At 39.4% G+C, this 13,322-nt stretch overlaps 2 protein-coding genes across 5 annotated transcripts; both read right to left on the bottom strand.

Moving 5' to 3' along the window:
- Positions 1-345: 345 nt before the first annotated feature.
- Positions 346-5,737, bottom strand: LOC134333278 (heterogeneous nuclear ribonucleoprotein A1-like). 3 transcript variants are annotated; one of them, XR_010015366.1, is made up of 12 exons: positions 5,654-5,737; positions 5,065-5,184; positions 3,863-4,009; positions 3,558-3,768; positions 3,374-3,466; positions 3,197-3,277; positions 2,991-3,053; positions 2,040-2,231; positions 1,814-1,954; positions 1,635-1,738; positions 499-567; positions 346-417 (listed from the first exon to the last, which is right to left on the bottom strand). XR_010015366.1 is itself a non-coding variant. In XM_063015187.1 (11 exons), the coding sequence occupies exons 1-10, from the start codon at positions 5,663-5,665 to the stop codon at positions 1,644-1,646; spliced, it is 1,155 nt and encodes a 384-aa protein (XP_062871257.1). In that variant the 5' UTR covers positions 5,666-5,737; the 3' UTR covers positions 346-567; positions 1,635-1,643. The 3 variants fall into 3 exon arrangements, 2 of the variants coding, with proteins under 2 accessions (XP_062871257.1, XP_062871256.1); XM_063015187.1 differs by having other exon boundaries at positions 346-567; XM_063015186.1 differs by lacking the exons at positions 346-417; positions 499-567 and adding an exon at positions 1,223-1,499.
- Positions 5,738-9,620: 3,883 nt separating this feature from the next.
- LOC134333167 (heterogeneous nuclear ribonucleoprotein A1-like) lies at positions 9,621-13,060 on the bottom strand. Of its 2 annotated transcripts, none has more exons than XM_063015024.1 (11): positions 12,976-13,060; positions 12,354-12,473; positions 11,635-11,781; positions 11,321-11,531; positions 11,149-11,241; positions 10,975-11,067; positions 10,772-10,834; positions 10,499-10,687; positions 10,248-10,403; positions 10,035-10,161; positions 9,621-9,899 (listed from the first exon to the last, which is right to left on the bottom strand). In XM_063015024.1, the coding sequence occupies exons 1-10, from the start codon at positions 12,985-12,987 to the stop codon at positions 10,046-10,048; spliced, it is 1,200 nt and encodes a 399-aa protein (XP_062871094.1). In that variant the 5' UTR covers positions 12,988-13,060; the 3' UTR covers positions 9,621-9,899; positions 10,035-10,045. The 2 variants fall into 2 exon arrangements, with proteins under 2 accessions (XP_062871094.1, XP_062871095.1); XM_063015025.1 differs by having other exon boundaries at positions 10,040-10,161.
- Positions 13,061-13,322: the final 262 nt, after the last annotated feature.

The following is a 13,322-nucleotide window of genomic DNA, read 5'->3' as shown; positions in this document are numbered from 1 at the left end:
TGATGTACATCTTTCTTACAACACACATCTGCTGATTTCTTCTATGATGCTCTCCAAATTTATTGCAGCTTTGCTACCATATAACACCCCTTACCAATCTTAACAGCAGAAAAAAATGAGTAGCTTAAAAATAAGGTGTGCCAAATGACTGTGGACCACCAAGTTCTGATCTTATTGCTTTATCAAACTAGCAACACAATGAATGAGATGCCAAACATCTCTGTTCACTGGGGGGAGGAGGGGGGGGGGGTGATTCAAATCCTGAGCACCAGCCTTTAAATAAAAAGGAGTACATAAAGCAAAGTCTACCTTACACAGCATTAATGCATAAAAGAAGATACACCATTGTTTCATTAAAAAGCTTTATTTTACACATTTAAAAAAATAAAACTATTTTCACCATAAAAATCTTCGGTCCTGAAAAAAAGCAAGAGACGAGTCCACATAAATGTGCATTATGTTCAGTACTGGGCACAAGTTAATTTATACCATAATTACCTTTCGTGTGCCAAAACAGACCAAGTAAAACAATCCAATCTGGATCAGCTGTATCTTCTAATTAAATTCCTAGAAAAAAAGAAAGACCAAAGTTATGGCTAGTCAATACAAACCTTAAGCAGCAAAGCTTTGTACATGGTCACAAAATCCATGCATTAATATTAAGGTGGAAAAAAAAAAAAGCATAAGATAAATCTCCATTTGAGCCAGGCTACTTACAATAACTACAGTTACTTTGCTGTAATACTTTTACTGTACTGCATCTACAATTAATAGAAAGAGTCCGGTAGTGGTGAATTCTGTTCTTACCTACAGGAGGCAATAAAGCCATTATGTTGCTGCCTGCTAGTCTTTCAGAGGCGACCTGCACTCAAATGCTCCCTGCTTCTCCACATGGCGATGATCTTGCTACGCCTCCCTCAGCATGATTCCATGGCTAGTATTGGTGGTCATGTAAACTAGCCTGATGTTTGACCATCTAACCAAGTTGAGTTTGTTTGCATTTTTGAGTCAACACTTTTGGATCTACACTTCTTGTAGCAGTGTTCTCATTAGCAGAAATTAAATCTTTAATGAGACTTGTATAAAATAAATAAAACCAACTAACTTCAACAATACATAAACTATCCTAAACACATAGCCAGCACGTCTTTAAAATGTGCCTAACTAGACAATTGAAACCCCCTCCCCATCCCAAGAAGCCCAAGTGACTAAACAGAACAGCTTTTGTAAAAAAACTGAAAGTTGCTTTATTCAGCTTGAATCATTAAGTTACACATAATTAGAGCACTGACGAAGTTATTCTACACAAAAGCGCATCTGGAATGAACTCTATAGGGACAAAATAAAATCCTGACATCACATCAATAAACAAAAGTAGTTCCACTCATGATCGCACTACTGTACATCTCTTCTGAACAGCTGAGCAGATCTAGGAAGAAAACCTGCCGCTGCCCTGTCACCCCTCTTGCTGTCCTGCCTCCTCTCCTAAGTACTGAATCCTGTTGAATATGAACAACAATGTTAAACCTCACACTGCCTTCCAGGTCTCCACAAATGTACATGAACATCTTAGAAGGATCCTGCATCAAACTACAATTCCTGTTACAGCAAAGTTTCAGGACCACGGTACAAACCTTACAAACTTAAAATCGTCTGCCACCTCCAGAACTGCCGCCGTATCCACCTCCAGATCCACCGCCGTAGCCCCCACCACCTCCTGAGCTACCACCATATGCAGCTGAGGAAGAGAACATGGTCAGCACAGATATGAAGAGTTATGCAGTCACACATTCTAACAAACTGCTTTACTTACAGCCATATGGGCCACCACTGTTCCTGCCGCCACCACCACCTCCAAAGTTTCCTTTCATGGGGCCATAACTGGATGACTGGTTGTTGTAGTTCCCAAAGTCATTGTAGTTTCCTCCACCACCACCACCACCTCCAAAGTTACCTGAGTGCAATAAATACAAATTCAGGAATACGTCTTTGAAGTTTTAGAAGGCTGACCTAAAGAGGACTATATAAATGGAACTCACCACCGCCAAAGTTTCCACCGCCGTTGTTGTAGTTGTCGTAGCCGCCGCCACCACCACCACCACCACCACTACTACCTCCATATCCACCGCCGCCATACCCTCCACCACCTTGGTTGCCATAACCTGGTCCTCCTCCACCTCCGCCATAACCTCTGTTTCCACCATAGCCTGGGCCGCCACCACCATAGCCACCTTTGGGAAAAAAAAAATGTAAGGGCAATATTAAATTTGATTACTTGTTTGAATTGGTATTTAAATGCAACCACTCAAAAGGCTTGTAGATTAAGCTTCATAACTGGCCAAAAATTTTTTTTATCAAACTGACAAGCCATATATTGTTCCATGGTCTATTAGATGTCTGATGTGCGTTAATGAACCCACTCAATCCAAAAAACATTGGCTACTATTTACAAAACCACAAATAAGGGAAAAAAAAAAAAATGAAGTACCACATGTATAAATTTAGTATTTTTTTTTTTACCAATAACTAACTGCCCACTATGACCATAACCTTACAGAGATAAATAAATGCTTTCAAGAACCACATATATATATATATATATATATATATATATATATATATATATATATATATATATATATATATATATATATATATATATATATATGGTTCTTGAAAGCATTTATTTATCTCTGTAAGGTTATGGTCATTATATATATGTAAGGTTATGGTCATTTATATATATATATATATATATATATATATATATATATATATATATATATATATATATGGTTCTTGAAAGCTCATCCTAATATCTACCACCATGCAAATTGGCCCTAAAACCTACTAGGTACAGCAGATTAACACTGGGACGGTGAGCCTACACAACACAAATCAATTACACACAAGTGATTTTTGTTTACATTTCTAATGGCTTACAATACTATATGAAACAGCTCGACTGGAACATAAAAATTAACACGTACCATCACCGCGAAAACCACTGTTGAAGTTATCACCACCTCCATATCCTCCACCACCTCTTCCACCTTAACACAATAGAGAATAATAACACTAGATATAGTATGTTTGTTTTACTTTTTTAATGCATAATGGGACTGCATTTTTTCTATATGCTGATTGGTTAAAGAACCTAAAAACATGACACAAACCAAAAACAGTAGTTAAGTACCTCGACCACCGCCATATCCATCTCTGCCACCCTCAAAGTCATTGTTGCCGTAACGGCCACCAAAGCTGCCACCACCACGTCCTGAAGATAAAAGCATAAAAAGGTCATTTATGCACAGTCACCACCAGGGTCATCAACACCACCGCATTAAATAATTGTCAGTGTACCATGACTTACCCCTTATGTTCATGGAAGAGTTCTGCATCTCTTGCTTGGACAGCGCCTTCCTCACTTCTGAGTTATGGCCATTAATGGTGTGATACTTTTGAACTAACAGAAACAGTACATCATACCAATTTTACTACATTAAACAGCACACATTTTATTCCTAATACAGAAAATTAATATTGAAAACACTTACTGACAATACGGTCCACAGCATCATGGTCATCAAAAGTTACAAAGGCAAAGCCTCTTTTGGTTCCCGTGTTACGATCAACCATTATTTCAACTGCTTCAATCTTCCCAAACTCAGTGAAGTAGTCACGCAGATGCTCCTCTTCTGTATCCTCCTTGATGCCACCAACAAATATCTTTTTTACTGTTGTGTGAGCAAATGGTTTGTTGGAATCCTGAAACCAAGCACAAACAAGCATTTAGAAAAACATTAAAATGTGACCCTACCACACTATTTAAGTTTGATCAGTAATTATCAGTCAGACCGACCTCTCTAGACACAGCCCGTTTGGGCTCAACGAGCCGACCATCAACTTTGTGAGGACGTGCTTCCATGGCAGCATCAACTTCTTCCACACAGGAGTATGTGACAAACCCAAAGCCCCTGGAGCGTTTCGTGTTGGGATCCTTCATCACCTGAACATATTCAAAAAAGTAATGTGAGACAGGTTTCCTTTCACAAACATTTAACATAAAATTAATTTACATTACTTTATTTTAAAAATTATATTGGATCATATAAATTAATATACCCATCATTTTGCTCATGTTAAGGCAGTGGTTATAGAAAAAAAAGCAGTAAAAATTGATTGGCTGAGTGTCTGTAGGGGGGAGGGACAAAGGCTGAAACAGGGTTCCTCATCCTTGAGTAAGGGCAGCCTCTGCTGACCAGTCAACATGCCTGCCTGCACGGTTTTGGGCAGCAATTCCCCACACACACACACACGACACTGTGGTCTGTGAAACCTTACCACTACCAGGTGAAATCAGTGGCTGCCTATGTGTTGAAGGGAGCACAAATCAGCCTTAGCCCTCCTTGATTAGGGGTGGTGGAGGTGACAGTGACGAGAACTATTAAAGCCTATTAAAAAAGCATCAAAAAAGCGAAGTGCCATTGTGGTTTCAATACCATTGAACAGCAAATTAATTTATTACGAGCTCCAAGTTGTTGTTTAAACAAGACAGACTCGTGTATTACTCAAACGTACAGGATGTGGGACTAGGATTTGTCTGCATCTCCTAAACCTTTTACATTTACTCTAATTTCATCAAAAAGAACTACTTGCGTCGCTCAGGTGGCGCAGCGGTAAAACACGCTAGCACGCCAGAGCTGACATCTAGAACTCGTCGGTTCGAAACTCAGCTCTGCCATCCGGCTGGGCGGCTACATAAACAAAGATTGGCTGTTGTTCATTAAGGGTGGGAGCCGAAGCCAGGACCTCGTAACTGATGCAAGTTCAACTTTTGCTGGCTGATTGATGGTGCCTGCACAGAGTCGGGGCATAATGCGTTGATCAGGGTATGGCTCTTCGTGCACAAAGCTGATCCGCATATGAACTCGCTTTGTGCAAGTGAAAAGATGCAAAAAAAGAACTATTTGGGTTAAATTACAGATGTGTTTTAAAAGGGTGTTCAATTATAGACAAATATAAACAAAATGTATTCAAATGCAAAGAAATGCGGGATCTCACCACACAGTCTGTTAAGGTTCCCCATTGTTCAAAATAGGAGCGCAGACTGTCGTCTGTCGTCTCGAAGCTGAGGCCTCCAATAAACAGCTTCCGGAGCTGCTCCGGTTCACGGGGTTGGCTCTGAAAAACACAAGTTAATGCTCGTAAAATATTTGAGTAAAAACTTAAAACACAGCGCGGGTTAAACCACACACACACACTTGCCATATTACAGACTAGCATCAATGCTAACTGGCTAAATTAGCTAGCTGCACAGCTAACAAAGGAACTGCTCAAAGACGCTTTTAGGAGACTACAGACTAACAAAATGCCATATTGTGCACGTCACATATAAAACCTTATGTAATAATACATGCAGCGACGAAACTAACTATTTCACCTCCAAACAACACGAGTCGACTATTAAAATCTAGCTAGAACTCATCTGCAACCTTAGGGGCCTAAACATGATAGCGCTGCAGTCATTCACAGCTCAAACCATTAAACTAATGAATAACATGTTTTCATTCTGCTCTCTGTACAGCTTACTGTTATCCTCTTATAATGTAATACATGTTGACTTCGGTATAATACGTCTGTAAACACTTACATCTTTCGACATGCTGCACGGTTGCCTCTCTCTCTCTCTCTGCGCAGTCGATGAAAACGCGAAGCCTCAGCAGCGTCAGTATGTTGATCCCGCACACTGGTTCCGCCTCCTGCTGTTCATCATTGGTCTGAATTTTGCGCCCAAACGGCCACGTAAGATTTTTGTACCATTGGATTGAGCTCAGCTCACGTCAATCAAATCAATTCACTTGTATCGTCAAGCGCCAAGGCTTTCTCCCGATGACAATTACAGATGTCGTGTTTAATCACACTATTTTGCACAGACGCACCTTTCTGTACATCCATCCGCACATTTTTTATCTTTGCACTGCAGACCATTTTATAGTTTATACTTTACAATTGATACTTTACAATCTATACCAGCCTTACAATGTATACTGAAATAACATCTCCACATGTACCCACAGGCCCTGTTGTAGTGTGTTGTGATTATGCAGGTACTTGTTTGTATAATGTGAATCTTTGTAGTGTGTATTATTACTTTTGATTTATGTAACTTGCTACTGAGGCCTGAATTTCCTTCAGGATTAACAAAGTGTCTGTCTGTCTGTCTGTCTGCCTGCCTGCCATATTGTGTATTGCATTTTACAAAATTAATAGTATAAATGCTGTCAATCAATTCCAACTCCTGGTGACCATATGGGTGGTGTTTTTTTTTTTTTTTTTAAACATCCTATGTTCTGTATGGGACTTCAGGCATGCTTGTTGTTTTTTGTTTTTCTAATTACATTTACATTTACATTTTCAGCATTTAGCAGACGCTTTTATGCTCAGGAACCCAACAGTGCAACTTGGTCGTGGCAGGGCTTGAACCGGGAACCTTCTGTTTACTAGTCCAGTACCTTAACCACTGAGCTATTATTTTACCTTCAGCTTCAACAATCATAACTGTCTTGTCCAAATTAAAATAGCTTCATTTTGGTTATTTGGACTTTAAGTAAAAGGTTAGGTTTAATACAGTCCAGGATACATTTTATTATATCTTCAGTGTACAGGTAGCACAGGAATGATATAAAACAGGCTTGTCTATCTCCTTTGCCAAAGTCAAGAAGCTTCTATCGTCAAGAAGCCAAGACTTTCTCCCGATGACAATTACAAATGGCGTGTTTAGTCATACTACACTTGTACATACTGTATGTGTACCATACTATGTATTGCATTTTACATGTATAGTATCCTACACCAGTACATTACTGAGTGCTGTCAATCAGTTCCAACTCATGGTGACCAGATGGGTGGTGTTTTTGTTTTGTTTTCCAGAACATCCTGTCTTCTGTATGGGTCTTCAGGCATGCTTGTTTTTTTTTTTTATTTTCTAATCGTATCCAAACATTTTGTCCTACTCTTTTTTTACTTTTAACTTCAACAAGCATAATTTGTTCTTAAATTCTTCTTATATTGTGTCCTAATTAAAAGAGCATACCCTGTTGTTGATTTTCAGTTAGAGACAGAACCATTTTGTGTAATGTGTGTTAGTCTTTTATGAGTGAACACTTCCAGATCTTGGCTTTATACTTTTGACTGGAGCACTATTCTCCTTTCAGCACTGAAATTAAGGTGTTTACTATAAAGGGCTGCTACAGGACACTGACCTCCATACATGACAGGAAATTACTGGTCACACACGATTTATTAGTTCAATTCTTTAATGTCAAACAGTCATGGACAATTTTATCTCTCCAATTCACCTGACTGCACTTCTTTGGACTGTGGGAGGAAACCGGTGCTCTTGGAGGAAACCAACAGACTCAGGGAGAATCAAATGTATTACTTGGGAATCTAACCCAGGACCTTAATGCTGTGAGTTGACTACACACCCTATTTAGGTTCATAATGTGTTCTAGAAAAATTATTATTATTAATGTCATCAGATGTCCAAGCCCTAAGGCCTTAACACACCACTATACTGCAGCCAATAAAGTCTTTGGCCACCATGTACACTAGTTTGTAAAAATTTACAATTAGGCTAAATAGTGGATTTGGATATTAAAACGAGTTTTTTTTGGGGTTTTTTTTAACAAAATGCACATAAAAACAAGATTCAAGTTAAGCTTTATTTAAAAGTTTATTAAAAAATTATTTTCCAGACACATCACTCAGTTCTGCTCCTAAAAGAAACAAAACAAAATGCTTAGTTTAGTTATATATGGAGAAAAAACTACAACCCTTCACCCACCACCAAATTTATTTGATTTACCTTGTGTCTGCACAAACAGACAGGGAAAAAAATCCAATCTGGATCAGAAATGCTTTGTATCAAGTTCCTAAAAGACAGACCAAATATGATTAGTCACCACATACCATAATCAACCAGCAAATGCAAATTTCCATGTATTTAAAAAAAATGTGTTTATCCTGCAGCATTAACAAACACTACTACACTATTACTTGCCCTGTAATCCAACACATTTAGAATACTTTAACAAAATGTTTCTCGTAGTGGTGAATTCTGTTCTTACCTACAGGAGGCAATAAAGCCATTATGTTGCTGCCTGCTAGTCTTTGAGGCGACCTGCACTCAAATGCTCCCTGTTTCTCCTGATGGTGAAGATCATGCTACTCCTCCTTCAGATGCTTCCACTGCTATTCTCAAACTAATGCACGATGCTAAGCAATCTTGCAAGGTGATTCAGCAGAGTAGCAAAGCATTTCCAGTCACAAGACAACTTTCCTCTACTATTGCTACTTCAGCTTGCTTCAAGTAACTTTTCCACCTTTGCCTGCAGCATTGAAAAAAGAGGCAGGAGAGACACTCTCCTATAGTTTTCTATACTGCATAGTAAGCAAATCAACCATGGGAAAATGACATACTACAGCTTTCACTGGATAGTTTTTAGAACCTCTTGATTAGTGATCACCTAATCTGTTTGACGTGGTGTAAAACGGTTTTAAATAAAATACTGACAAGGTGGCACATCAACAAAACAGTTGTGAGAAATTAACTGCTGTGTAAAAACATTGTAGATTACTTCAGGCTTTAAAAAAATCACTTTTTTGCTCAAGTGGCAGAAAATAGAAATTCAAAGAAGCACCCATGCCATTTCTTAATTATCATTTGTTGATGGCTGCCAGTTTTACTGAAGTCTGGAAGCCTTTCCTGTAATAACTGACATGGGTAAACAAGATAAAATGCTTTATGAAAGCCCTCACAACCAGCTTAAATCAGACTCAAGACTGCCAGTGTTCCCCATCTAGCACTTTGTGTAGGTGTGACGTTATCACACTTCGGTGCTGACCAAAAACCACAATGAAACCCTTAAGTGGTGGTCTCAATCTGGTCCCAAGCTCTCGAACATTTGTGGCAAGAATGTGTCCCAACTTTGATCCGACCCAACTACCAGGTTTACCCATCCAAACCATCAATGTTAAACAGAAGCTGTTTAGTCATCATTGTTCCTTTTTAATATTTGCTGCCTTTCTACTACTCGGCCATGTGAAAGCAGCACATTGTCCAGCAATTAAGCTGTGTTCATAAAGTGACATTCTGCCCATCTTAGCCCGGTATATTGCCAAGATAAATCATTACAGCTATAATGGCAAATTTTTGCCAGTTTCATGTTAAATTGCACGGAAATATGCACTAGACCAAAACAGGGGACTTTTCTGCATTTACTTGTCTTTCCACATCAAACACATCTGACCAATAACCTGAACATGTTTGTTGTAACTCACTTTGTTGTGCTTGGATCGTTCAACATAAAAAGAAACCAAAACCAGGGGGGAAAACTAGTCAACCACCTCATCAACTTATTCAAACCAGAACAATTTTTAGGGGTGTTTCACACCTGTAGTTTAAGATGCATCAATAATACATTTAGTCTCTAAATATTATGTACCTAAATAATATTACCTATACTTTGAGTTTGGTAGTATGTATTTTACATACTTATGTTCAATGTAACTCGCAGATCCCACAAAACCACAGTAACTAAAACAGGACAGCTTACTTAAAAAAAACTGGAAGTTGTTTTATTGCAACTTGATTGGTTGGGAAGTTACACAATTAGGGCACTGACAATTCTACACAAACTGCATTTGGAATGCATTTCATAAAGTAAATAAAAATATAAAAACCCCGACATTCACATCAATAAACAAAAAGTAGTTCCACTCATGATCGCACTACTGTACATCTCTTCTGAACAGCTGAGCAGATCTAGGAAGAAAACCTGCCGCTGCCCTGTCACCCCTCTCGCTGTCCTGCCTCCTCTCCTAAGTACTGAATCCTGTTGAATATGAACAACAATGTTAAACCTCACACTGCCTTCCAGGTCTCCACAAATGTACATGAACATCTTAACAGGATCCTGAATCAAACTACAATTCCTGTTACAGCAAAGTTTCAGGACCACGGTACAAACCTTACAAAAACTTAAAATCGTCTGCCACCTCCAGAACTGCCGCCATATCCTCCACCATATCCACCTCCAGATCCAGTTCCACCGCCATAGCCTGCAGCACCACCTCCTGAGCTACCACCATATCCAGCTGGGGGGAAAAAAACCCCAAAAAAGTTTAATTAAACAAAAAGGGACAGTTTCTTACTTCACATAATATTTAAATGTATTACTCACAGCCATATGGGCCACCACTGTTCCTGCCACCGCCGCCGGCGCCACCACCACCAGCAAAGTTTCCTTTCATGGGGCCATAATTGGATGACTGGTTATTATAATTGCCGAAGTCACTGTAGTTTCCACCACCGCTGTTGCCACCTCCTCCGAAGTTACCTGTGCAAATTCCATTGAAGTCAAACATTCACGATGTTTAACAAAAAAAAACGAAGAAAAAAAAAAAAAAAAAAAAATAAAAAAGTTGAACTCACCACCACCACCACCACTACTACCGAAGCTTCCACCTCCGTTGTTGTAGTTGTCATAGCCGCCGCCACCATAGCCGCTGCCGCCACCACCATATCCTCCGCCACCTTGGTTGCCATACCCTGGGCCTCCTCCACCACCACCACCATACCCACGGTTTCCACCATAACCTTGGCCACCACCTCCATAGCCACCTAAAAGTTAAATAAGGTATTAAATACATCTGCTACAAGACAAGCTCCAGGTATGGGGGGAAAAAAAATTAAGAAATCACCTACCATCACCTCCAAATCCATTGTTAAAGGTATCACCGCCTCCATATCCCCCACCACCTCTGCCTCCTAAAAACAAATGTTTAAAAATCATAATTAATCCCAATGATATGGTTCCCAATTTTACACATTTCATCTGAAATAAATTGAACTAGATCAACTCATTTTCAAACGTTTCATATTCTAGCACTTAAGCGAAAGTGACTTACCTCGTCCACCACCATATCCATCACGGCCACCAACGTCATTGTAACCATCATTGCCAAATCGGCCACCAAAATTTCCACCACCGCCCCCACGACCTGTAAATAAAGTCATGGCAAGTTAAGTGATATCACACAATTTAAAATCTACTTAAGTTCTCTGATAAATCACAACCTTACCCCTTATGTTCGATGAAGAGTTCTGCATCTCTTGCTTGGACAGCGCCTTCCTCACTTCTGAGTTGTGGCCATTAAGTGTGTGGTACTTTTGAACTAAAACAAAAAATACAATTCAGTAATGCAACACAGTTAATCTAATTAACTAATTAATCAAACACCTCAAGACACTTACTGACAATACGGTCCACAGTATCATGGTCATCAAACGTTACAAAGGCAAAGCCTCTCTTTTTTCCAGAGCCACGATCAACCATTATTTCAACAGCTTCAATTTTCCCAAAAGGCTCAAAGTATTCTCGCAGATGCTCTTCCTCCGTATCCTCCTTGATGCCTCCCACAAAAATCTTTTTCACTGTTGTATGGGCAAACGGTTTGTTGGAATCCTAATTCAGAGAACACAAATGTTTAGTGGCTTACAACACCAAGAGGCGTTTTCAAACATTTGTGGAGGTGTTGTAGGCAAGTATGAAAAGCTCCAGCACTCACCTCTCTGGACACAGCTCTCTTGGGCTCGACAAGCCGACCATCAACTTTGTGAGGACGTGCTTCCATGGCAGCATTAACTTCTTCCACACAGGAATATGTGACAAAACCAAAGCCTCTGGAGCGCTTGGAGTTCGGGTCCCTCATAACCTAGGAGGGGGAAAAAATGGGCAATGAGCACAACACTAGTAAAGTTCACAGATTCAGCAGAGTCAGGACATTCTTGATTTGATGAAATCAGAACCAAAGGTTTGCCTTGGCTTAGTCTTATGTTACCATAAATACAATAGTCAACTGTGTGTACTGCTTGTTCAAAATATTTACCAGATCTTTAACCAACTATTCATCTACATCACACACAGGTGAGAAAGATGAATGATCTTTGCATTCCCAAGATAGCAAGAAGAATGTTTACTGTTTCTGTGTCTGTAACAGGCACGGTCACACTAATTTATAAACAATATAGGAAAAATGCAAAAAAGTCAACAAGGACCCAAACTAAGTCTGCATTGCTCATCTTTATTCTGGTGAGATGAGCATACTGGTACATTGCTACAAATAATATAACACATTCAACACAAGTCAGCCTATTTTCATGATATTGCCCAAATCGGTGTGCATAAAATTATTAAATTACTAAATACACATTAAACAAAAATGTCTACATTTCTCTTGTATAATCACAGGTAGGAATGTTCGGGCTTTTATTTTTAAACACTCACCACACAGTCTGTTAAGGTTCCCCATTGTTCAAAATAGGAGCGCAGACTGTCGTCTGTTGTCTCGAAGCTGAGGCCTCCAATAAACAGCTTCCGGAGCTGCTCCGGTTCACGGGACTGGCTCTGGGGAAAAAAATGAAAATAAGCAGTATTATTACTATTAAAAAGGGAAAAACATTGTATTCAGTGTTTATATGTTTTACTGTACGTGATCAAAATGCTTGAACCCAAGACAACACATCCGCCATATTACATAAGCGAGCGTGATACCGAATTGCTAAAATTCACTTCAACGTAACGCTTTAGTTCCAAAACAAAAGCTGCAAAAGCGTACGTTACTGCAGATACAAAATTGTAACCGACTAGAGCTCTATAAATGTGTAGGAAAATATAAACAAGCCGAACATGTAAAATCGTGTTAGCCAGTTAGCCACCATGCGGCCTGACAAAGCAAAATGGCGGTTAGCATGTAGCTATGCATTATTCAATAACCGAGCTGGCGCTCGAAAACTAATAACATTAAATTTAAACTTACAACGACCGAATTAGAGTTAAACTAACGCTAGAAATATATATATAAATATATATATATAATCTCTCCGAAAACACCACATCAGAAACTTACATCTTTCGACATGTTGCGCTGTGTTTCGTCCGGCCTGCGCAACACTCAACGGCTGCTGTCGCACAAAATGACCGGGGACTGTAGATTAAATCAGCACAGTGAACCCGCCCCCCGCGGGCTCTGATTGGCTCTTTGTTCGCGCTTATTCACAAACTCTGATTCATCAATATGATTGGTGCAGAATCACGCTCATCAAAAAGACTCCTCAAATCAGAGCCATACTACATACTAGTGTACTAAGTAGTACGTAGCGTCGCCAACGCTTTTGTTTATCCTTAATTCTATTTAGGACGTAAGTATGCTAGTGTGTGGGACCCAGCCTTAAAATCAGCGTCTGTATAAGTGTT

Source organism: Trichomycterus rosablanca, chromosome 19 (assembly GCF_030014385.1).
Source record: "Trichomycterus rosablanca isolate fTriRos1 chromosome 19, fTriRos1.hap1, whole genome shotgun sequence".
NCBI classification, from domain to species: domain Eukaryota; kingdom Metazoa; phylum Chordata; class Actinopteri; order Siluriformes; family Trichomycteridae; genus Trichomycterus; species Trichomycterus rosablanca.
Note: the sequence above shows the minus strand (reverse complement) of the source record. Positions and strands in the feature narration are given on the sequence as shown.

What these genes read in the sequence shown, in the direction of transcription:
- LOC134333278 (XM_063015187.1), bottom strand. An exon ending in GAACCTTAACAGACTGTGTG is followed by an intron (nt 4,010 to 5,064) that starts GTGAGATCCCGC and finishes GAATATGTTCAG; the next exon opens with GTGATGAAGGATCCCAACAC. An exon ending in TGGATATGGCGGTGGTCGAG is followed by an intron (nt 3,054 to 3,196) that starts GTACTTAACTAC and finishes TATTGTGTTAAG; the next exon opens with GTGGAAGAGGTGGTGGAGGA.
- LOC134333167 (XM_063015024.1), bottom strand. An exon ending in GAACCTTAACAGACTGTGTG is followed by an intron (nt 11,782 to 12,353) that starts GTGAGTGTTTAA and finishes TCCCCCTCCTAG; the next exon opens with GTTATGAGGGACCCGAACTC. An exon ending in TACTGTGGACCGTATTGTCA is followed by an intron (nt 11,242 to 11,320) that starts GTAAGTGTCTTG and finishes TTTTTGTTTTAG; the next exon opens with TTCAAAAGTACCACACACTT.